The following is a 25,066-nucleotide window of genomic DNA, read 5'->3' on the forward strand; positions in this document are numbered from 1 at the left end:
GCTCTCTTTGTCCCTTCAATTTGGGTCATCCAGTAACCACAAAATGTCAGGGCTTGTCTACACGATGCCAACAAAACACAATAAAGGGGTGTGATTTGTAAAGTGCACTAACGTGCATCACTCTGATTGCCCCATATAGACCTGCTGGTGCACACTACACCTAATTTGCATTGATGAAGTCCGATTTCAATCAGGATTACGTAAACCTGAATAATATACCTTTTAGAGTTCTCCAGCAGGGTCTACACAGGGACGTTAGAGTGCAGCATGTTAGTGCACTTTACAAATCACACCCGTCTTGTGCACTTCACAGTGACCTGTAGGGAAGCCCTCAGTCATGCAGAATTGTTCAGCTTTGTGAGTAAGATCAGTGCTAGCCAGTGGTTAAGAAGAGACCATCAAACTTGTCATTTTAGACATTCCTGGTTTGAACCTAAATCACTTACAGTGAAAGGGTAATGCACTTAACCTGCACATTGTTGTATAGTGTTATTCTGTCCCGGCCTTCGCTTTGGGCAATTGTTTTTTTAAAATGGTGAGGTTTGGGATTTCCTATAATCCATGAGGGGCATATTCATTTTTTTTTTAATTGAATGGGATTTTTGCACCGCTCCTGGCCTCTTCACATCCCACAACTGCCTGCTGTCATGAGGGAACCCAAGGAAGTTCCCCTATAATTTATAGCAGGAAGGAAGGTGCAGGCCACCCCTGAGAGAAGATCATCGATGGCTGGCTGTGGGTCGGGGTGTCAGATAATACCTTGCCCCCAACGACTGGATTGGCCCAAAAATTTCTGGTTGAAGCTTTTCCTTCTTGAGCGAAGGACAAACAGAACTTCTTCCCACCCCGGAAACCAATGATGTTTCCATCATACAGAGTTTTCTGGACGAAGGACATACCAGCAGAGTGAAAACTGGGATTCTGGACAGTCTCTGCTCACTTCAGCATTGACACTATTATCACATTATGCCATAATCTCAGTTATTTGAGTCCACTTTTCCTCTTAAGCCCTCAACATGACACCTGAACTGTGTGGAACGTTTCCACTGGATGCTCCAAATCACCAAGGGTAGGACATTTTTTCCTATAGAATACACTCTCACCAGTTGTGTCCAAGCCCAAGCCTGGCCCGTTGTTGGAGTACGATGTGAGAAACTTCTAGCCAAATTTTCTGACTGCAGATTCTGGAACCTCCTTGTGTTTGTTTAGGTTTCCTTGTTCCTGTTCTTCAAAGTTAGATAGCTAGGTGCGTCTGGCAGTCACTGAGGTTTTTTCCTATTTTTAGGGAAAGAGCAGAAAGTACTGTAAAGCTTATCTAGATTCTTTGGCAGAGGAGAGCTTATAAATTCATGCAGTATTATTTCACCCACCCTTTGCTGAAGAAAATGTATATGAATTGGTTATAATAGAGAATATCAGACTAGTGTGCTCTGTAACTTCCATCATCTGAAATCTGGTAATTCACTTTATATTCCCAAATGTGATTTTAGTAATTTCCTTCATAATGTGAAATACTTATTTCTTCTTTGTAGTAAGATCCATGGATACTTTATCCTGTTCCCAGCTTGGCAGAACTACACCTGTCAATCACTGGCAGCAGGGGAATACCCCTAAAGTTCCTTTTTTTTTTTCCTGCCTCCACAGTGACATACAGGCTCAAACAATACTTCCTGCTGCAGAACTTTCTGAGGAAAATTCCAACTGTTTAGACTAACAGTTTGGTTCAATAATTTTGTCTCATTCCCAGGTCTCCATTTTATATGTGAGCAGATTGTGCGCTTCCCCATCTGAAGTGTTTGTAGGGGCTAGAGCTCCTGCAGGCTTTCAGAAGAATGCTAGTCTGAGAAAAACTAGAGGCAAAAGGAAGGGTCTCTGTGTCCTACTTCAGCCCCTTACCTGATGTGAGATTGGGGAACTCAGCTGGCTTTGTGGGCAAAGTGCAAGATCTCTTACTGCCAAGTCTGGGCGGGATCACCTCAGTTGTTGTCCTCCCTTGGGCTTGAAAGTAGCCCAGCAGGATTGGAGAGACCAGTTGTGCTGGACAAGTGGTTGCAGCGGTCTTGCTCCCTGGAAGGTAAAAAGGCAGGATTGAGGAAAAAACTGGCCCTGGCGCAAACAGCTCTGCCCCTTCCTCCATCTCCGTGGGGGAAGTGAAGCCAGGACAGTGTGACAGATGGATAATCATGCTTACATCCCTATAGTCCACACCAGCAACTCCGTCTCTCACTGCAGAGTTCAGTGACTTCTTCATTCTCCGCTTCCCCAAGGGTCATGGTTGTAAGAAATGGATACAGCACAGACTGTGCCGATGCAAGCGTTTCTTCTCCATGCCTTAGTGCCCAGGCGAAGATGATGGGTACAAACGCTGTACCTTGTTTTGAGCGCCCACAATTAAGGTTCATCTTGCTTTCCACTCTGAAGGCATGCTGCTGTGAAAATCCCATCACAACAGATCTGTAGACTTTTAGCATGAGGAAGAAAATTTCTGTGCCATCCTACAATTTCTTTTTTTTAAGTAATAAGATTTGCAGATCTGGTTCACCTTGGAGACAAATGGGTCATCCAGAATAGAGATGAGTATTGACATCCATAGATTTGGATTTGTTGATGTTACATGGAATTTACTATGCTCTGCAGTAGAAGAAATTGTTATACTTTTTTTCTCAAAGTGTATTACACAGCTTATAATTTAGAAAATTGGATTTTAATTATTCTCACTGTCGAAATTATCTCTAATGGAGGGAACTTCAGAAGGCGGGATATGCCCTGCCTTCCAGTAACTGACCAGTCTGGTTCTGCTTCTAAGCAGGCTGAAGTGAAGTACCCATTGTAATAGCACCGTGGACCTTATTAATTGAAGAAAGGAAACTTTCAGGTAGTACAGATTGATTTTCATATTGTGCTACTCTGTACACCATATTTCCTGTAGATTATGTTAGGTCTTCAGCCTCATTATTGTTCACATTACTGTGTGATACTGAATTCCATGAACCACTTAACTGGCTCCAAGCCTAATCAATTCAAAACATTTTGATGTGGTTTTGTTGTTTATTACCTTCTATGATCAGTGACTTTTCAGATTAATTTTTTTAGCCATACAGTATTCAAAGGATTTTCAAAAACTTATAACATGAAAGCTTCACTACATTAACATAATGAATAATACAATTGATAACATGCTCAGTTGTAAGCAAACATGTCTGAAGATAGGATAGTCAGTCTGAGTTATATATGTAATAAATAAAATTTCACATAAGATAAGTGAGAATCATTAGGAATGCAAGCAAAAGTTAGTGTGGCACAAACCTACTTGTAATTTTCATTGAGTGCTGAATTGCATCCTTTCTAGCTACTGAAGTCTGCTTATAGAATGCTGGTATGTAGCAATGGTCTCTCCAAGGTGCAGGATATGTGAAACAAACCCTTATTGTGAATGCTAGCATAGGCTGTTTAAATCTGCTGCTGGCATTATGTGGAAATGCTACTTGCAGGTTTTCATTGGATATGCGTAGTGTCTATTATGAAGTCGCTGGTTGTGACACCATAGTTAAGGCTGACACCACTTGGTACTTATAGCAGGGATTTTACCTCAGAGCATATTGTCCCCAAATTTACAGCACTTACTTTCTGAGGGCAGATTTAATTTTCTGGGAATTTACAAGTAAATCTGTTAGTTACTTAAAACATTACAATTAAATTGGATCATTTAAAAAATTTAGAATCTTATCTGTTCTGTCTTTTCTTTGTCCCATCTGATCTTAGCAACAGAATAATACAAAGACTTCAAACTTTCTATGTGGTTTAAAATTAATTAAAATATTCTGTATTGTCTGTATTTGAAGAAATCGGGTTGTAATTACATTTTTAGTGATTGTTGCATCTAATTGTTTTGATTGTATAGGCTACAGACAGGCTCATATCAATAGCTCTGGTAGGTCTTAAATGAGGCATGCCGTTGTTACAGCAGAGGAAACTCAACCAGTCACTACTGTCTCTCTACAGCTAATTTACATGCAGTAATTTTATTGGTTGTAATGTCTCAGTGATATGAAGAGTTCTCATTGGTAGGTTACTTGGCCTGGCTGTTGCTACTCTTTAAAGATTCCATGGCTGCATGCTAGTTTGCGCATCACTGTTTCCAAAGTCTTCCCATGGCATTGCTGCCTTACCTCTGCAGTGCACTGAGGCTACAGTGCTGGGGCAGTAGTGCCAGGGCAGGTGACACAGGAGTGCAGGCAGATCCTTTAAATCACTTTTTTGAGACTTAACTCTCCCTGACCCTCTTTCCATATTGCTGTTCTCAATAATATGGGACCTGAGGTTTCCCTGACCACCTTCATGTATCGCTGGTCTCAGTAATGCAGTCCTCTAAACCAATAAGTCAATTGCAAATTGAGGGCCGGGTTCACCATTTTGCCGTGATTGCTGTGCACTGCTTTGGTGTACTAGTGAATCTGTCTTTAAAAGTTCCAATGGAAAAATTGATGCTACATATCTCCAAATCATTTAATAATATCTCATGGTAGCATTCTCTTTGGTTGCCTGTTCAGGGTTTGCTTAGGACATTTTGAATAATTTTTGACTAACGAAGAGAATTCCTGGGGGGGGGGGGAAATGTTAAAATGGAAATACGGTTGAGGCTAGGCATCAGGAATTCAGGGTGAAAAAAGTTACAGGGATATTGTAGTCATCCCCAAACTAATCATTATTATAAATCCTGCAAATACAGAGTTAAGTTTACACTTAAAAGAAATCCAAACGTGTTAAGATAAGAAATTCAGAAGTAAGGCATCAAAACATCCTTAACTTTGCCATGTAGTGATGCTGCAAGGGAAAAAAATATAAAATAAGTTTAAAATCAGTTTAATCTGGTCTGAGATCATAAACACTAAATGCCTTAATCATAATTGTATGGTGGATTGCATGATGATTCTACATGGGAAAATTTAGGTTGGGTGGATGTCTTAACTGTGTATTCCTTCTTTTAGCATGTTTGTTATTTTAAGTGTAACTTCAACTCTGAATTTCCTTGATGTATAATGCTTGGGCTGATATCCCTGTAATGTGTTTTAACCTTAAGTTTAAAATTACATCAGCTACTTATTTTCATTTAATGTATTTTTTGGTCAGGGAATATAAAACAGCCACAGGAGCAACACAACAGAAGAAAGACATGTATTTCCCAGTGTGACAGGTTCCCTCCGGGGTACTATCTGGAACTGGGGTACAACTGAGCCCCCGACCCGCCAGCCTGGGCTCCCGCTCACACAGTACTGCTTTGACAAACTGCAAAGCCCTCCAGCCTGCACTTACACCAGCATACATACAGGTAGGGGCACGCCCAGCTGCAGTTACAAGCAGGCTCTCTGATCAGCCCTTGCATTGGAAGGCTGCTCCTGGCTCCTCAGGCGCACACCACCTCAGCAGTATAAACCCAAAATTATACCATTTTGCACTGCACAGGGAACTGTATAGCATAAGCTCATAAAATTTGCCTCCCCCCTCAATGTGGAGAGGAATATGCAACGGCCTTTTGCCCCAAGTTATGATTCCCACACACTGGTTTAGATAAAGCAAAAACAAGTTTATTAACCACAAAAGATAGATTTTAAGTGGTAGGAAACAGATCTAAGCAGATTACCTAGCAAATAAACAAAAAACACAAATTAAACTTAATATACTAAATAGATAGGATATGAATAACAGATTCTCATCCTAAGAGATGATACAGGCAGGCTGCAGATTCTTAAGGGACAAGCTGCACTTGCTTTACAGCTTGGAGTCTTCAGGTGTTTCATTTACAGGCTAAAAATCCCTTTAGCCTGGGTCCAGTACATCCTCCAGTTCTGTCTTTGTTCCTCTTGTGTTTCTAGGAGTCTTCTCGGGTGGGGAGTGAAGACCCCAGATGAAGTCACTCCTGTATTTATAGCTTTTGCATATGGCGGGAACCCTTCGTTCCCAAAGCTTGGTTCCCAGACCAGTTTGTGGGGAAAAATGCTGACATGCCAAGATGGAGTCTAGAGGCATGTGGTCTCGTCACATGTCCTTGCAGTCATAACAGCCATTACTCAGAGGCTGTCTGTAGTTCTCAGGAAGGCTCCCCAGGGTGGGAGATAAACTTTTCTCAGGCCTATTGTTTTTTCCTAGTGGCCCATTGCCCTTTATAGGCCATTCCCCACCCGCTATCTAGACTGAAAACATCTTATCTAGTGGGTGTTAACCAGGTGAAACTACAGTTGAAATAAATACACAGTCAATATTCGTAACTTCAGAAACAAAAATGACACATGCATAGAAATACTATCATCATATTCAGCAAATCATAACCTTTTCAGTGACATCTCACATGGCCAGTCTTGCATAAAATGCATAATAATTATGACATAATCATATCATATAATATCACTGTGAAGAATATGGGGTGCAGTGTCACACCCAGGATGTGGGGATAGGATATATAAAATCATCAGTCACCTAATGAATGTGGTCATGATGGACAGCTGAGACTCCCTTATTGGAATAAACAGAGTGAAGGTGGTAGTCTGTACTGGATCACTTGCTGGTGTGGAGATGAGAAGTTGGTCAGGACTTGATGATGGTTCTGAAGTAAGGAAGCTGGGTTAATGGTAGTGTAAGTGCAAATATGTATTAAATAAACTTAGACTTCTGATAATTTAGCAATGACATAAAAATACAGAATGCAGTTAGTCATATCTCTGAATGCATAGTATCTATTGTAGTCTTTCAGATACCATTTCTTCACGAAGAAAAGGAGTACTTGTGGCGCCTTAGAGACTAACAAATTTATTTGAGCATAAGCTTTCATGAGCTACAGCTCACTTCATCGGATGCATGCTGTGGAGAATACAGTGGGGAGATTTATATACACAGAGAACATGAAACAACAGCACTGCCCCTCTGCCATGTACATTGGCCAAACTGGACAGTCTCTACGTAAAAGAATAAAGGGACACAAATCAGACGTCAAGAATTATAACATTCAAAAACCAGTCGGAGAACACTTCAATCTCTTTGGTCACTCGATTACAGACCTAAAAGTGGCAATTCTTCAATAAAAAGACTTCAAAAACAGACTCCAACGAGAGACTGCTGAATTGAAATTAATTTGCAAACTGGATACAATTAACTTAGGCTTGAATAAAGACTGGGAGTGAATGTGTCATTACACAAAGTAAAACTATTTCCCCATGTTTATTCCCCCTCCCCCCCCAACTGTTCCTCAGACGTTCTTGTCAACTGCTGGAAATGGTCCACCTTGATTATCACTGCAAAAGGTCATCCCCCCTCCCCCCACCCACCTCCCGGCTCTCCTGCTGGTAATAGCTCACCTTACCTGATCACTCTCGTTACAGTGTGTATGGTAACACCCATTGTATCATGTTCTCTGTGTATATAAATCTCCCCACTGTATTTTCCACTGTATTCATCCGATGAAGTGAGCTGTAGCTCATGAAAGCTTATGCTCAAATAAATGTTAGTCTCTAAGGTGCCACAAGTACTCCTTTTCTTTTGCAGTTACAGACTAACACGGCTGCTACTCTGAAACATTTCTTCAAGGAGAGCATAATATAGCTATCATAGAGATGCATGTGAAACAGAAAATATTCTAGGAATTGATAAATCCGTCACCATTTTCACTAGTGTTGCAAAACAGTGCAATAGAAGACATGTCAAGAGTCTAGTAACAAAGCTAAATAATTTTTTTCAAGCTACCAACTGGAAATGGTCCCATATTAAAATATGGATTGACGTTTGCAATGAAATACATAAATGAGGATGTATTGCATGGTATGTTGTGAGTTTGTTAATTATGGAATAATACTTATCCATTTTTATAACATTATAAATGAAATGTTGGAAGTGAGAATATGGAATCAGGCCTTTTGTGTCCTGCAGAGCTTAATGCATTTGTTTGCGCTCTGACAATAAATCTATTACAGCAAAATTTCTGACAATGAAAGCAACAAGTCCTGGTGATTGCAGTAGAGCCAATGTACACCATATCTATGAAAATAAATGCAATTTATTGCTGTGGAGTTTGACTTTTAGTGATTGCTGCTTGTGGTAATCAGTTACATAGATCACAAGCTATTTGCTATAGACCTATCTTTTATATTTATTGGTGAGATATTCTGTAAGGATGAAATGGGAAATGATTGTTATCGCTTTCCCCTCAAAAATAAGATTTCACAGTTTTTTGAGCACCACTTGGCTGCAGGTATATTGAATGTCAAAAAGTTTGTGGGCGTGCCAACTAGATCTAATTATAACATTACCTACCTATCTTGGTTGTAATATGCCTAAAAGAACTTAGAGTAACAGCCGTGTTAGTCTGTATTCGCAAAAAGAAAAGGAGTACTTGTGGCACCTTAGAGACTAACCAATTTATTTTAGCATGAGCTTTCGTGAGCTACAGCTCACTTCATCAGATACATACCGTGGAAACTGCAGCAGACTTTATATATACACAGAGAATATGAAACAATACCTCCTCCCACCCCACTGTCCTGCTGGTAATAGCTTATCTAAAGTAATCGTCAGGTTAGGCCATTTGCTGGAAATTTACTTTAGATTACTTTAGATAAGCTATTACCAGCAGGACAGTGGGGTGGGAGGAGGTATTGTTTCATATTCTCTGTGTATATATAAAGTCTGCTGCAGTTTCCACGGTATGTATCTGATGAAGTGAGCTGTAGCTCACGAAAGCTCATGCTAAAATAAATTGGTTAGTCTCTAAGGTGCCACAAGTACTCCTTTTCTTTAAAAGAACTTAGTCGGTCTTTATGTGGTGGTGATTGTGTTTGCATAATACATGCCTGATTTGGGCAGTTAACGCTTTTTGGATCTAAGTGTAGTGATCATTAGGCTGTAAGGATAAGTTATCAAGAGATGTATTGCACTGTTAATTATATAGTGTGAAAGTGTGAATACTGTGTTACCACAGGGGAGTTGTGGAAAACAAGCTAAGAACTCCTCAGGGGACAGGCTCTAACTGTTCAAGAACGTACTTTACAAACCATAAAATACAGAACCAATGCAGAAATATACTGTGTGGCCGCTATAGTTGTAGTGCTTCATGGACTTGTTGATCTTTAGAATTTATTTTACAAGATAAGTAGAGAGGGAGCTTTACGTAAAATATGTGGAAGGCAAATGCTACAGGATGGTGTGAAAGGAAAAAAGTTGAGAATGTGGGAATGAGTTCAAGGGAGTGGCTCAGGGCTTGTCTACACTACAGGTGTTACAGCTGCACAATTACGGCACTGGAGAGCTGTAGTGTAGATGCTTCCTACAGAGTGGAAATATTTTTTCCCATGGTTTTAAGTAATCCGCCTCCCCAAGCGTCAGTAGCTAGGTTGACAGAAGCATTCCTCCATCAACCTAAATGCGTCTACAGAGAGGGTTAGGTCAGCATAGTTCTGGCGCTCCAGTGTGAATTTTTCACATCTGTGTGTGATGTAGCTATGTCGAGCTAAATTTTAAGCGTAGACCAGGCCTAAGACAAAAACTTGGGAGAGGAGTAGGATGAAAGAGATACTGATAGATGTGGGGGAGAATTTATTTAGCAGTAGAGAAGGTTCAGTGCAGTGTGGCACAAGAAGAGAAGCAACAAGTGCAGACATTCAAGGATATAATAAAACGCAATATTTTTCTCTAGTTCTGAATAATAAAATGCCCATCACTTAGAGTCATTCTGGAATAAATCTGGCATGTCATGTTTCTTGTGTGCTTATCAGAGGAAGCAATAACTCTTCTGTTTAATGTACAGCCTTCAGTCCACAAAAAGGGGCGTATTACGGAAGTATATACAACAATATGAATAATCAAGGACAAGGCTTTTATTATGATAGCATTCAGGATCCCCAGTCAAGTATTAGGGCCCCATTCTGCTGCACTGACAATAATAAAGAAGACTGTTCCTCCCCAAAGAGCTCACAGTTTACATATCAAACAGGATGCAACAAGTGGATGAAACAAATAAACAATGGGGGCGTTGGGAGCATTAGTGGAGTAACCAACAATAACAGGAACAGAATTTACCAGGAAGGCAGAAGTAAAAATCATGATTTAACCACAATTATTGCCTAAAAGTACTTTACGCTTCTATAGTGCTTTTAGCTGGCACCTCAGATCACTCTATAAAAAAACAAATAGACAAATTCATACTGGAAATGAGGTGTAAATTTTTAACAGTGAGAGAAATTAACCACTGGAAAAATTTACCAAGGCTCATGATGGATTCTCCATCACTGACTATTTTTAAATCAAGATTGGATATTTTTTCTAAAAGACACGTTGTAGAATTATTTTGGGGAAGTTCTGTGGCCTGTGTTATACAGGAGGTCACAAAGGGCCCTTCTGGCCTTGGAATCAATCTGTGAAAAACGTGAGATGATTGTATACTTATTGTAGAGATGAAGGTTAAAGTTATTTAGGGACCCATGGTATGTCAGTAGTTGAGCAAGGAGGCTTTTAAACTAATTTAATTCATATGTTTGTGCACTTTAAATGCTGCTGTTGCTCAGTATAATGGTAACCCATTTGTCAGCAGAGTCAGTGCAGAAGGAAGGCATGAGTTAGAGAAAGGGAAAATCAGGAACAAATTTGCAAAGAGAGAAGGAGGGGGAGAGAGGCAAAGAAATGTGTGAGGAATGGCAAATGAAATGTTGTGTTTATGGTACAGTTAGAGCATCAGTTAGGGGAGAATATAGATTTGATCATTCTTACCTTGTTCTTTGGGACAAGATTTTATGATATCTTTTGCATTTTTTGTATAGCACCTAGAACAGCAAGGCTCCAATCCTGGTGGTATCATGTGTGCGGTTTTGAAATGAGAATATTAAATAACCCATCCAGTGGGTACACGTCTGCCCAGGAAGCAGTTGTCGTCAGAACTATTGAGTATTTTGATGTCATTCCACATACATATTTTTTTTAAATAGGTGTATGTATTTAAACATGTATGTGGGCTTATACACACACACGTTGCACAGTATAACTGAATGCGTGATTTTATTTTAACTTATCTAGTTAAACTGGTACAAAAGGCTGTGTGAACACTTACTTCAGTTTATCTTAAATCAGTTAAGAATCTGTGTAAGCTAAACCAATGTAAGCCACCCTTGTGCCAAAATAAGTGTCTACATTGGTTGCGCCTGTTTATATTGGTTTAAAAATGATTTAAATCAAACTGGTTCAACTTCCGCATTCACGCAAGTCCCTATATATGTTAGGTTCAGCAGTGTTACGCTTAAAGAAAAGCAAGCTCAGCCTTCAAACAGAAGAAGGGAATGTGTTTTTCCCTTGACCAGGGAAAGATGCCCTCACTCTACCTCTCCAGTATCTTTCAGATGGGGGAACACTTCAAAAAGCCTGATCTCACTATGGCTAATAAAGGAGATATGTACAGGGGGGACATTTAACTCCTGGATGAAGGCAAAATCTAGAAGGAGGAGATAATCCAGAGAATGGATGCTTGTAATTTTCAAAAAACTGAGTTTGTTTTTTCTTCCGAATTACTAGAGTAATTCCTCTTAGTGAGAGTATCTGTGGGAGGCATGCCAATACAATTCAGAAATCTGTGCAAAGCTGTTAAGTCATCATATTGTATTTAGAGTTGACATTCATTTCACTTGCACGTATCTGTAAACATCCTGTTCACAGGACTTCTCTATAAAGACAATGTTAACTCCACCCCAATATGCAGCTTATTTTGTGACTTTTCTGAGAAACCTAGTTATGCAAAATATACAACTGTTTTAAGATGCACCTGGCTTGATTTACATATTCTTTAAGATGATTTTTTAGACTTTACCACTTGAAACCTCCAACTTACACTACTTTCAGTAACGCTCCACTGTATTAACATGTACATTTGTTGTTGGTAGTCCATCACTGACAATGATGATGATATTGTCGCAGTTCTCATCTATGGCCGTGCATATGACCCCGAAGTCCGAACCCTGATGCACAGAGTTGGCCACACTGGGGGCATGGGAAGTCTGTATTTATGATATTTGATGATGCAGTTCTGTGGCCCCTTTCACATGCAGCCTGGAGACCATGAATTTGTTGATCCTGCTCAAACCTGTTACATGCTGATCTTATCAAAGACCACCAGTGAGTCCTATTCTGAGCCATTTGCTCAAGTTCTTTGGGATTGATGCCAGCCCACTGGACACTGCTCTTCAGATTATCTTTGAAGCGCTTATATGGACAACCTTTCTTTCTTTTCCCCTGACTCACTCAGCTCCCCATACAAGATCTGTTTTGGGAGATTGTGGTCTTCCATTCTGATGACATGTCTGGACCACCTAAGTTGTGCTCTCAGTAACATTTCCTCATTAGTGGTTGTGTTTGCTCTTTCAAGGACCTTTATAATGGACACTTTGTCCCAAATGCTCATTATTGAGTGGAGGGAGCACATGTGAAATTGCTCAAGCTGTTTAATGTGAAGTCTATAAAGAATCCATGTCTCAGATCCATACAGGAGAGATGTTAGAACCACTGCACTATAGATCTTCAATTTGGTGGAGAGACTAATGTTGTGTTGGTTTTTTTTCAGTCGGCCAAGGGACCTGGCTGGCTTTATTAATTCTGGAGGAAATTTCCTTCTCAAGGAAACCGTTATTTGAGATGGTACTGCCCAAATACTTGAACTGATCCTCATTTTTCAGCTGTGTGCCTTGGATGAAGATGGCTGGCACTGGGGCATTGGAATGAGGTCTTAGTTGGAACAAGAACTCTGTCTTTCCGAGACTGATGCTTCAGAAAATCTATCAATGACTTGAAGATCATCATATCTATGAGCATCAAGGCACAGTCATTTACAAAAAGTTCCTCGACGAGAAGTCTCTCCAGTATATTGGTCTTAGTGTTGAGTTTTTGAAGATCAAAGAGGGAGCCATCAAGTGAGTAGTGGATGCAAGTCCATTGTGGCATGGGTGAGGACACAGGCAAAGAACAAGCTGAACAGCACTGGAGCAAGTATGTAGCCTTGCTTCACTCCATTTTGAGATTTCAGCTACGTCAGAAAAGTCACCATTGGCGAGCACTTGCACTGTCGTGTGGTCATGGAACAGATGGATGATTTGTATGAACTTTCATAGACAGCTCAGTTTATGCAGAATAGCCTATAGACCCTCTCTGTTGACCATATCAAAAGCTTTGGTCAAATTAATGAAAACTGCATACAGGTCCATGTTTTGCCTTAAAAATTTTTCCTGGACCTGCCTTACAACAAAGATCATGTCCATAGTACTACGACCTGATCTGAAACACACCTTGCTTCTGTCAGATTCTCCTCAGATATGTTTGCAATGAGTCTGTTCAATAGAATGCGAGCTAGTGTTTTCCCTGCTGTGCAGAGGAGAGCAATGCCTCTGTAGTTTCCACAGTCGGCTTTGCTGCCTTTGTTTTTGAACAGTGATACAATAATAGCATCTTTGAAGTCTTGTGGCATTTCTTCTTCAGCCCAAATGCTACTCAAGATGTGATGAAATGCCTTAATGGCCTTGGGGCCTGCTACTTTATACAGTTCTGCTGGAATACCATCCTTTCTGGAAGCTTTGCCAGAGTTCAGTTGTTCAATGACTTTCATAACTTCCTCAACTGATGGAGGGAGGTCGAGATCCTCTTTGATTGTTTTTTCAGGTAAATGATCAAGGACATGCCGATCAACTGTGGATGGTCTGTTACTATTGAAGTGTTCAGCCCATCTCTGTATGATTCCCTCCTTGTTTTTGATGAGGATTGTGCCATCTGCTGACTTCAAGGGGGCTGTGCCAGATTTAGATGGTCCATAGACTGCTTTGAGAGAGTCAAAGAACATCATCTTTGTGTTGTTTGTACCTGCATAATGCTGAACTTCTGCACCACTCTTCCTGCGTTCTCCTCAGTTCAGACTGGGTCTTGCTTATGCTCAGATAAATTTGTTAATCTCTAAGGTACCATAAGTACTCCCTTTCTTTTTGCAGATACAGACTAACATGGCTGCTACTCTGAAACTTATCTTTCTTTGAGATGGAAGTGAGTTCATTCCACCATTCAACAAATGCTTTTTACTTGTCACTTAGGAGTTATTGAACCAGTCCTGATGTACCCTTTCCTTTGGCCCCAGCACTGATTTACCTGTGTCAATAATCACGTTTGAACTGGTTCCCTTTTTCTGTTGGGTTGCCAGTGATTGGTGGGCATGAGAAAAGCTTATCAAGTGACTACTGAAACGGCAGCTAATAGTTATGCTTGAGCTTTGCTATGTTGAAGGCTATTCTATTAAGTTGGGGGCGCTTGCACTGTGAAGGGACTATATGCAAGTTCAGCACTGCTCTTACCAATCTGTGGTCTGTCCGGCATTCTGCACCACACATGGTTTTGGAAATTCTGACATTGCGGATGTCTCGTTGGCGGGTGATAACATAGTCCATCAGGACCATTGTTTGGACCGTGAGTGCATCCATGTCGTTTTATATTTATAATTTTGCCTAAAGATGGTGTTAGTAATGAGCAGACTATGTTCTGCATATTAACCCAAGAGGACCAGTCTGTTGCTGTTCATCTTTCTCATTCTGTGTCATCCTATCATCTCTCTCCAGGCACAGCTGTCTCTACCAACTCCAGCGTTAAAGTCTCCCAGCAGGATGAGCTTGTCATATGCAGGGGTTGACCTGATGATGGAGTCCAGGTCAGAGTAGAACTGCTTCTTGCTTTCTTCTGTGGTAGTCAGTACAGGTGCATAGGCACTGATGATAGTGACGTGCCGTAAAGGATTCAGGGGGAAATCGAAGTTCCATGAGCCGTCCACTCAGGCCAACAGGGAGGTCAGGGAGTTGTTTCCGAAGAGATGTTCTTATTGCAAATCCAACTCCTTGGATCCTGTCTTCATCCTCTGCTTTTCCTTTCCAAAAGAGTGTAATCGCCTCCTAGCTCACTGATGGAAGCTTCTCCGGCCAGTCTAGTCTCACTCAGTGCTGCAATATCAATATCATAGCGGGCAAGTTCTCTGAAAACAAGAGCTGTTATTCTCTCAGGCCTTTGTGCATCGCCTCCGACAATAAGGTGCAGACATTCCATGCTCCTAGAATGAGTTTTTTCTTCTTTGTTTTTTGACCACTGTAGGATGATCTGCCAGTTGTGGTAGTCTGGCCAGATGTTATGTGGCAGGCAATATTTTGGGCACCTTTTCTAGCCCCTTCCCTTAAAAGGGGTGAGCAGTGCTACCCTAAAAAGGGCTACTCAGTCTCCTAGGATGCTGCCAAACTTCTCCGCTGTCCCAACGGCCACTAGTCCCAAGGCCGCCTACGTGCAGGATTGTGGTTACCACTGCCAGTGGTCATCTCCACTTGTCACTTTGCCACTCCCAGTCGCCACAGGACTTGGATTAATGATATGATGTTAATGGAATGAGAGTTGCGAGAAAACCTGTGCAGGAAATTTTTGAGTGAGAAAGCTGTTGCACAGGGGCAGTCCCACTCTTTCCGCTGCAGAAGCCAGATTCCAGCGGCATGAAGAATCATTATGCCTGGGGACTTCCTTAGCTGCAGTGGGTGACCAGGACATCTTCAGTGCCTTGTCATGCTCTCCACACCCCACAGCACGTTGCTGTACTGCTTTCCTGGCCATTTAATCACAAATTGATTTCCTCCACCCAGTCCACCAGAATAGTCTTTGCATGCTAGAGAAAGGCAGTTTCCCTATCTCGCACCCATTGGCTACCCTCACCTGATTTTAGCCCGCTTGTTGAATTGGTTTACCGGGGTGTGGCTGCTGTCGTATGCAAACAGCTACTTGGAGCAACAGGTGAGAGCTGAGTGTAGGTGAAGACCAAAGCAGATGATTTATTCACTGAGGAACACGACATGTTCCTCCATCAGAGGTACTACCCCTCCCTAGTATCCCCCATACATCCCCTACAACATACATTTAGAATAAATGTACTAACAAGCAAAAAGCTTAATGGAAAATAAAATGTGAAATTATTTGCTGCAGGCTTCTGGGATTTTGTAGCAGTAACAGCCTCAGGCTACAGAATTGTATTTCTTTGACCCATGAAATTCTGTTGAGCTTTTGCTGAGGTAGAAACTATTAAAATTGCTATCTCCCTGGTGTTTCTCAGGAAAATTTTGGTGGGATGCCAAAAGAATAATTAATCTCAAGCATTCTAAGGAAGAGCTGATGCTGCCTCCACAGCAGAAGCAGCATGCTGTATTGAGACTGTGTGAGAAGTTCTGAAGCAGACATGGCAGGCTAGACTCCCGCAGTGTACCCTTTTGAAACCAACACACTGTCCCAGTGGCCTGTCTCCATCCCAAGGTCATCACATGGGTCAGGAGCTTTCCCAGTTCCCAGGATAGAAGGGAGCGAGAGAGGTTGGGGGCAGACCAGGCAGGGCTCTTCTCCCACGTATACCCTGCAGCACATCTGTTCTCTGGAATAACAGCCTTCTCCTGCTATCTGCTGATATAGTTACTCTTGTGGTTCAAGTGTTGAAGGTCTGTCAGCATTGCTGAGGGTTCAGAGTATAAAATAGAATAGAATATTGTACTATTCCCCATTTTCAAATATATTAAAATTCAATACAGATTGCATGCCTAGGGATGCAACTTGTTTCTGACAAACTCCTTTCTATCAATGTTAGCTCAGTATGTTTATTATTATTTATTATTATTATTATTATTTTAATTCTACAGACCTCATATCTTGGGAATCTCTAGCTATGAGTGGCTAGGGTCACATCAGAATCCTAAAAAATGAATGCTCCATGTATAATGTAACCATTGAGTGTGATACTATTGAAAATTCCAGTTCAGACCTTTTACCGAAAGATCTTTAGCTTCATCTGGGCTGGCAAACTTCAAGATTACTATACAAAATATTTAAGACATGGTTAAATGGAGGTCTCATTCTGCCACATATTTATCTTTCTCTCTTACTAAGTTCAAGGCATTGTGTTCACAGTAATTGCTGCCCAAAAGTTCCCACTGCTTCATATTACAACTTTCCCGCGATTTATTATGTTAATTTACTGCCCCTAATAAAGAAAAACCCTATGTTTTACTCCTACTGCTCTACCTTCAAGAGTGCATACAGAACTCCCTCTGTTCATCACTTAGCACCTAACATTGGAAAAACACAACACTTTGTACTAATAATTTGAACCTAACCAACAAGTTCTGAGCTCTTAATATTCATTGTATAGGTGGGTGATATGCTCACAAAATTAATTTTTGAGCTTTCTCTAAGTCAAAGAACAATATCAACTCTTAGGTTTACATTCTGTCTATTACCAAATCCATTTACAGAATATATCTTCACTCAAACAGCAGAAGTAAACTTTGCACCTGTAGGAAGCATAATTATTAACTCATGGGCCAAACCTACTTTTTGTGACAGTTGCTATCATTGGCTCTAAAAATATGAATTCTAATCTACAGTTGTCTTGAGAAATATGTGAAGAACATTAAAAATACTAAGATTAAGGCCTTACTTAATTTGTGATATGAAATTGTGGATTCCACAATATTAGACTTCCACTGCAGTTTTGACAGTGGGAGCCCCAGCGTGAGCACTGCTCTCAGCCCCAGGTTGCCAATAGAGGGAGCCCCCACTCTCAGCTCTGAGCAGCGGCTCTCAGCCTCGGGCTGCTGAGAGCGTGAGCTGCCGCTCTCAGCCCTGAGCAGCCGGTAGCGGGAGCCCCGTCTGTGCTCATCTCCAGCTTACTGTGCTCAGCCTCGGGCTGCTGAGAGCGTGAGCTGCCATTCTCAGCCCTGGGCTGCACAGTGGAAAAGCGTGGAAAAGTAATAATGGACCTTATTACTGCAAATAATAAGGTCCATTATTACTTTTCCATGATTTTCCATGGCTTGTCCGCAACTGAGCTACAATTTTTTGACAATCATCCCATGATTCAAGTAGGGCCTTAATTAAGATGTAATTTGAAAATTAGGTTAGGATTTGGTAAAATGTCACTGACATCTTCATTAGCTGTTGACTCCAAAGTACAATCTTAGTGTGTTGGATTTCAGTAAAAATCTGTGTACCTGAATTATTGATGCTACAAAGCCTTCTCAGGAAACAGTAACTTGGATGATTTTTTTCTTCTGGAAACTTTTACAAGATCTGATCTTCTCTGATACATAAATATACTCTAGTATATTTGTAGCTACAGCGGTATTTACATTACTATATTTATGCGTTTTCCGTCTGTCTAGTCCTTCCCTCCCTCTTTCTCTCTGTCCTATCAAATAGGAATAGTATACAGAGTCAGGAGAGTGTGGCATAATTACCATGTATGTACACTGTGTTAATATCGGTTGTCTTTTGCTTGTGTGTGTAACATTTTTAATCCTTTGCGTTAAGAATTATTTTTAATTGACTTGTTTAACTACATGTGCCTCCTGATTTCTTAATATTTAACAAAAGACCAGTTTTTTTCTTCTTCTTTTTTCGTTTTCAGAAAAAAACGACTTTGTTTTCAAAGTAAACCTGGCAATTATGAAGTGAAATTAAACAAAGCTATAGGGGAGCTACAAAAAATAGGGCTTATGCAATAGGAACCTTAATATATGTAGCCATAGTCAGAGCACTCCCTAGTCAGAGCACTTTTGGGCTTAGGTTTTGTAGCTGAGGAAGCAAAATTTAACTGTTTTTTCAGCTGCTTAATGTTATGTTCTTTGGGAAACTTAGAATGCTAGGCCTCCAAGTAAAAAGCTGTTCTAAAAATTTCTTTACTACAATGTTGGATTTTTAAAATACTTTCTAACTTCTAACATTAAATACAATTTTGGGCCTAAATTGAAAGTGCTTTTAGTAACTTGTTTTCTGGATTTTATATTTTTCGGCTATTCCTATCAGATGGTCAGCTTTATGAATCTTACTTTCCTTGCACTTTTTTCAGTTCTTGTTGTGGTGTTTTTTAATGGTTATGCTGTGCTAATGCCTTTTTCTAGATATCTGGCTTCCTTTTACTTAGAACCAAAGTATCTAGTTCTGAAGCACATTTAGGTCTTGAGAATATTTGTTTTTCTTTTTTATTTCAAAAAATTGCTGTAGTGAAAGGGATGCTATAGTTAAGAAGCTATTTAACTTCACTACGTAATCACTTGAGAAATGTATGTTTTTTGCCACTAAGTAACAAGAAGTTAAGTTCTGATGAAATCTTTTTCAAATCTGAACAAACTCATAATGTGTTGCTCTTTTTCATTTTTTTCTCTTCCTCCCCCTGTGTCTACATTACAAACGTCTACTGGCATAGTTCTGTCGGTCAAGAGGGCAAAGAAGTGTGATCCCTGATGAACATGGCTGTGTTGGCAGAAATCTGTAGAGTAGATGCAGCTATCTGCAAAACTGCGCTTTTAACTTGTTTCACTCATGGAATGGGAATGGCTTTCGTATTCTGATAAAAAGTGCAGCTTTGCTGGTGTAGCTGCGTCCACGCTAGGAACGTTCTGCTGGTATAGTATACCACATCCCTGTACCACTGTATAAAGTGCTGCTAGCATAGGCATAGAAGGGGGGTAAAACATTTTTTGAAGATATTTCCTGTTTTTGGACTATTAGGGCCAGTCTGCACTGGCAACATTTAAAGCACTACCGTGGCAGCGCTTTTACGTGGCTTGTGTAGTCGCGGCAGAGAGCTCTCCCTGCGCTCAAAAAAAACCCACTTCCATGAGGGGCGTAGCTACCAGTGCTGGTGCACTGTCTACACTGGTGCTTTACAGCGCTGAAACTTGTTGTGTTCAGTGGGATGTTTTTTCACACCCCTGAGCGAGAACGTTGCAGTGCTGTGTAGACAAGCCCTTATTCTCCCTTTATTTATTGATTGCAAGCCAAGCATTTAAATTTGCAAGTATTTGAATGAATTATTATAGTGTACTGTTAGGATTTGGCATTTGGGAGTAGAGCAGCAGCCATCTTGTATTAAAGAGGGAAATGATTTTCTTATTTTAGCGTAGGTTTTTCCTGATTTGATAAAGTTTCAGCATTTAAAAGGCTGTGTGGAGCTTGCTTGGTACTAGAATAATGGAAAACATTATTATGTTATCTAATCAATCATCTCTAATGCCTCCTACTACTAATATGGGATTTGTCCTTGAATTTTTTCTGCCATTCTGTCCTGATTAATGTTAATTATCTCTAAGGATTTGCGGGACGGGTTCACAACTTTCCTTGGAAGAGTGCTTATTTAAATGTAAGTCAGTACAGGATAATAACCCGTTTGCCGAGACTTGTCATAATGGATCACTGTGTTTGAATAACTTCATTTAGTAACCAGTAGAATGGTGCAGTTTTAAGACTCTATCAATGGTTTATATATCTTCTTATGGAAAAAGTGAGGCCTTGTAATGAAAATAATGTCCAGTCATTGGCCCTGATTAAAAAGTTTAGCGCTTAGTCTGTGTTCTCTTCAGTAGGTTCTTTTAGAGTAAAATTTGTCTCCGAAGACATCTTTAAGGATATTCACCATCAATCAAAAATTCATACAGCTCTTTAAATATCCATGCGGTGTAACTCTGCAAATATTTTTCAGTAATTGTGTTGATTTAGATGTAGAGAATGATTTGCAAATGAAATATTAGATTAATTTATTTGGGCTGAAGAATGATATTGGAATGTTCTGAAAAGCGTTACCTGAAATTCTGTCATGTCCTAAAAATACCAATTTAGTTTATTGCTTTATTTTGTCACTTTTTTGAATCGTTCTGCTATTCATCAAATTTGTTAAATGCTTTATGGAACAATTGCATAGCTACTGTACTTTGTTTCTGAGGGCAACAAGAAATTCCTATATAGCCATTTTTAATTGAGGAAAAATAAGTTCTGTTTGTGGCAATGAGAGAAGTATCTTATTTAAAAATTATATTGTACTGAGAGAAATTTTGTGGATTTTTGGATGTAAATTTTGTGAACACACCTGAAATAAGCTGTAGGTGTTGTGCATGCATGAAGCAGTCTGTCCATTTAAAGTTGGCTTTGATTTTAAACAATATGACTTTTTTTCCTCCTCCAGAAAAACGATCAGGGACAAGTTTTGTTGGATATAGTGTTCAAACATCTCGATTTGACAGAGAGGGATTACTTTGGTTTACAGCTGGCTGACGATTCCACTGATAACCCAGTAAGTTGCATCTGTTTTCTTAACTAATTTTTTTTGCATGTTAATAGAGTTTAGGGATTTTGTTTCAGTATTCAGAGAATTTGATTAATATTTTTGGAGTTCTTATCTAATTCTTATGTCCATGACAGCTGATATATTCAGTAGACTCAATTTTTTTTAACAAATCTGAAATATGGCATAAGTATTCTTTGATATGCTTCAGAAAGAACTGTCTCTATTCTGTTCTTTAGATAAAGCTGTTCGATGAGTTATTCTTGCGGGTGCAAGTCTTCACCTGGTATCTCTCACACTGGAAAACTATTTCCCCCCAAACAATTAAATTATGGTTGTACTTATTTTCCCCTCCCATCTTGGTATTTCAAAATGTAAGAATTGGGGTCAACCTTTTTTTTTAAAAGATAGTTTGAGAGGCCTATTGAGGTTCTGAGAGAACACTATGGAGTTCCCTCTAAGGATATGCCTAAACTAGTTTTGTGACTAACTCCAGGTTAAAATGGGACCACAAACTTTATTCTAGACAAACCCTAAGACAACACAGAAAGTTCAGGGCTTGGGTATCTTGTAAAGAAGGCAGGTCAGTTGGGGGATATAGGAGAAGGTGGATTCGAGAGAAGTCCTCACTGATTTTCCCTGCGTCTGGTAACCAGATGCCCCAGGTTCTGATCTCTTCCGTTCTGTCCAGCTCTTGTAGGTCTGCCCCGATGCTATTTTCTTTCATGCTGGAGCAGTCCTTTTTGAAGCATACTTCCCTTTCCCTTCACCTCCCTCTCAAGAGCGGGGGTTTCCTTAACCCCTAGAAGAGAGGTACAGGCTGGACAGACTCAGCTCATGGCTCCCTACCATCATCAATTGATCTAGGTTAGGGGCTGGCCCTAAAGATCTCTGGTGTTGCTCACTGGCGCCCTTAATTTCAGAAGAGATTTGTTCTTTACAGTTAGCCTGTCTTCCCTAGGAGTCCTGTCTCTTCTGTTGTATCTGAGAAGAAACTCCCGTACGGGAGCAGCTGAGCTCATGAAAACTCCTCTCACTTTTTTTCTGTTAAATATAGACCCATTTGGAGCCACAACTGACCCTGATCCTTTTTTATAAAATAAGGACTGGGTGCGCAAAAACACTGAAAGCTGAATAAATCAGAAAGTTTTCAGATTTCAACTTATAATTTATGTGTACAGCACAGTAAACATGCATAGGGTCCCTTTTCTTTGCCCCCGAATATTTTTAATCTTTGAGTTCAACTAACAGTGTGAGTTCATTCTGAGTGATGATAAATGGTAGGGTTATGATGAGGGTTTAAATAAACATAATGTGGTTGCTTTATTTGCTGTATGTGTATATTGTTCATTTACCATTTTTGAATACAAAGTTGATCAATGTTAAATTTAAGAGTCACAGTTTAGATTTTTTAATAAATGATTTAAGGTGCCTACATGGACACAATAGTAAGAGAATTTTGTACAGGAAGGCATAATAGAATAAATGACTTCATAGAGTTAGAAAGATGCAGTGATAGAGAAGAGTGGAGGTGAGATGAGGATGTGGGAAAGGAAAAGGCAGGTAGTGTGGTGATGCCGTGCAGGCACAGTTAAATCAGCCTGCAGCAATGAGGTGTGGAGTGAACTAATCAAATGGCCATTATGTGGTGAAATGTATGCAAGTTAGTTAAATGCAGTAATTAAATGGAGTGGTCTGAAGGCATTAAAGACAGGAGAAGTTTTAAAAAATAAAAAAGGCAGATGAAATGCAAACTGAGTAGGGTTTGTAGATAAAATCATTACTAAAAGTTCCAGCCGTAACATAAATGCAGAAGACACTGATGGCACTCGTTTGCTGTCCGCTCTTGCTGTGGGGCTTTGAGAAAGTTGACTGTACTCTATCTTGAAACATGAAGCTTTAATAATCTTCTTATGCAGTGCTGCCAAGGAAGAAAGTTTCTGCTGTGTAGAATAGCCTTTTTCTCCATTGCTCAGAAGGTTTTAATGGATTTGTGGCCTTTAACTACAACGATGACATGCTCTGTCTAGTTTAAAGAAGGTGGGGATGGTCCCAATTTCTATAGCGCACAGGCCCAAAAATTCTGTAATCTGACCCTGCCTTACTATATACTTGAGCCTAAATATGGCATTTACTCGAGCAGTGGAAGAAGAATTGCACAGTTTAGGTTACCTGGTTGTCAAAGTTTAATGAAGACTTAAAGAGGATCTTAAGGCTTCAAGCCACTTCGCCAAAAGCGTGGAAACACTTTCAATGGAATGGAATGGGATGGTAATATTCCAGCTAGTTCTTCAGATTATTCTCCTGCTCTAACTGGGATCACTGTCTTACTTGGGTTCAGTTTGAGTTCAGTGTTCATTCAGGTGATGACCTGTAGGCATTGTGACACGTATATAATGTTGATCGTTGTGCCTGGGTAACAAAATGTACATCTGGGCATCATCAGCATACCGATGACAGCAGAGTTTGTGGCACCTCTGAAATTCTCCAAGTGGTCTCATGTAGATATTTGAGGTGGAAGGACAGAATAGATCCCTATGGGCCTCCACAGGTGAGAAACTTTTAAGAGGAGGACCATTTGCTATCATCATATAAGTGGGTCAGCAGAACCTTGTGGCTAACTTTGTCAAAAACCTGCAGAGAGATAGAGTAGGTACAGGTTTGGCGACAAAGTGTTAATGCTTATAGTCATCAAGTGAAAGCTGAAATGAGTATGTGACTCTTGTTAAATCACTGTATACTGAATTGAACGATTGTCTTTAGCTGGGGTACAAGGTAGTTTCCATATTATTTGGCTACCAGTTAAAAAAATTGATTTTCAGATTATGCGTATACATAGAAGATAGTTTTTTTTATTCCAGTCCAAAACTGTACACATCTCTGAATCCATTATATGTTGTGTAGTCAAATATCTAGCAAGGAGAATCAGTTTATTGCCCTAAAATAATGAATAAAAGACTTTTCTGAGCATGACCGTGTATAATCATAGTTTACATGCCTTGAGTGGCAGTGAGTTCTAACCTTAGAAATATCAAAATCAAAGTTAGAAAAATACTAATTGTTGGATCTAATGGTAACTTTCAATTATGTCTTTTATTATTGCTGTTCTGTTTGTTATGGTTAGAATGTTTGTACAAGAATTTTCATTGTAGTTACTGGTTTGTAATCATCTAGAAGACACTTCGTGATACAGTGTGGAAGGCACTATAAGCACAAAGTAACCTACAATATGGCTAAAACTCTGACAGTGTAATTTTGAGTTACTTGGGACAGTTTAAGGCAGGAGTGGCCAGTTCCAACTTTTTCTTCTGTCTAGCAACTCCCTCTGTTGTTTATAAAAGTTATCCAGCCCACATCAGAGCATCTGCGAGGAAGGTGGGATTGGGAGGAACATTATACCTGACAGGGCACAGGTACTGAACACCTCCTCCTTCCTCTTCTCCCCCTGTACAGCCAGCAGCACTGCAATATTGCACAGATGAGACTCAAATGAGGCTCTTTGGCAGCCTCCCACACCCTTTGCCCCTGCCAGCACTGCCAAAGCTATGCAAGAGCAGGGTCCTTCTCTCTAAACCTCCATACTCCACTCCATACAGTCACTGAGCCATGCAGCACCAGAGCAAAGATGAGGCTTCTTTTCAGTCTCCTTCCTTCACATCTGCTGCTACTGCCACTGCTGCTGAGTTTACAGGATTAATGGAATCAGCTGCTTCTCTGACCTCTTCAGATGGAACATGAAGCAGAGGGAGAAACTCCCAAAGAGAAGGGGAAGAGGAGAGACTCCCTCAGGGATATGGAATTCCTAAATATGGTGGGGGGTAGGAAGGAGAGCTGGCATTAATATATAAAATGAAACTGCAGATAGGGGAAAGTCTCAAAAAAGGTGGAAGATTGAGTTGATTTATCAGGGTGGAATGCACAGAAGCGTAAGTTGATGAG

At 40.2% G+C, this 25,066-nt stretch overlaps 1 protein-coding gene across 3 annotated transcripts in view; it reads left to right on the top strand.

The window, feature by feature from the left end:
- PTPN4 (protein tyrosine phosphatase non-receptor type 4) overlaps positions 1-25,066 on the top strand; it is a 231,415-nt gene that overhangs the window by 58,273 nt on the left and 148,076 nt on the right. For all 3 annotated transcript variants that reach the window (XM_077829543.1, XM_077829541.1, XM_077829542.1), the window contains exon 3: positions 21,029-21,136. In XM_077829543.1, the coding sequence (XP_077685669.1) occupies positions 21,029-21,136 (108 nt within the window). The remainder of the gene's footprint in view (positions 1-21,028; positions 21,137-25,066) is intronic.

Source organism: Eretmochelys imbricata, chromosome 11 (assembly GCF_965152235.1).
Source record: "Eretmochelys imbricata isolate rEreImb1 chromosome 11, rEreImb1.hap1, whole genome shotgun sequence".
Taxonomy (NCBI): domain Eukaryota; kingdom Metazoa; phylum Chordata; order Testudines; family Cheloniidae; genus Eretmochelys; species Eretmochelys imbricata.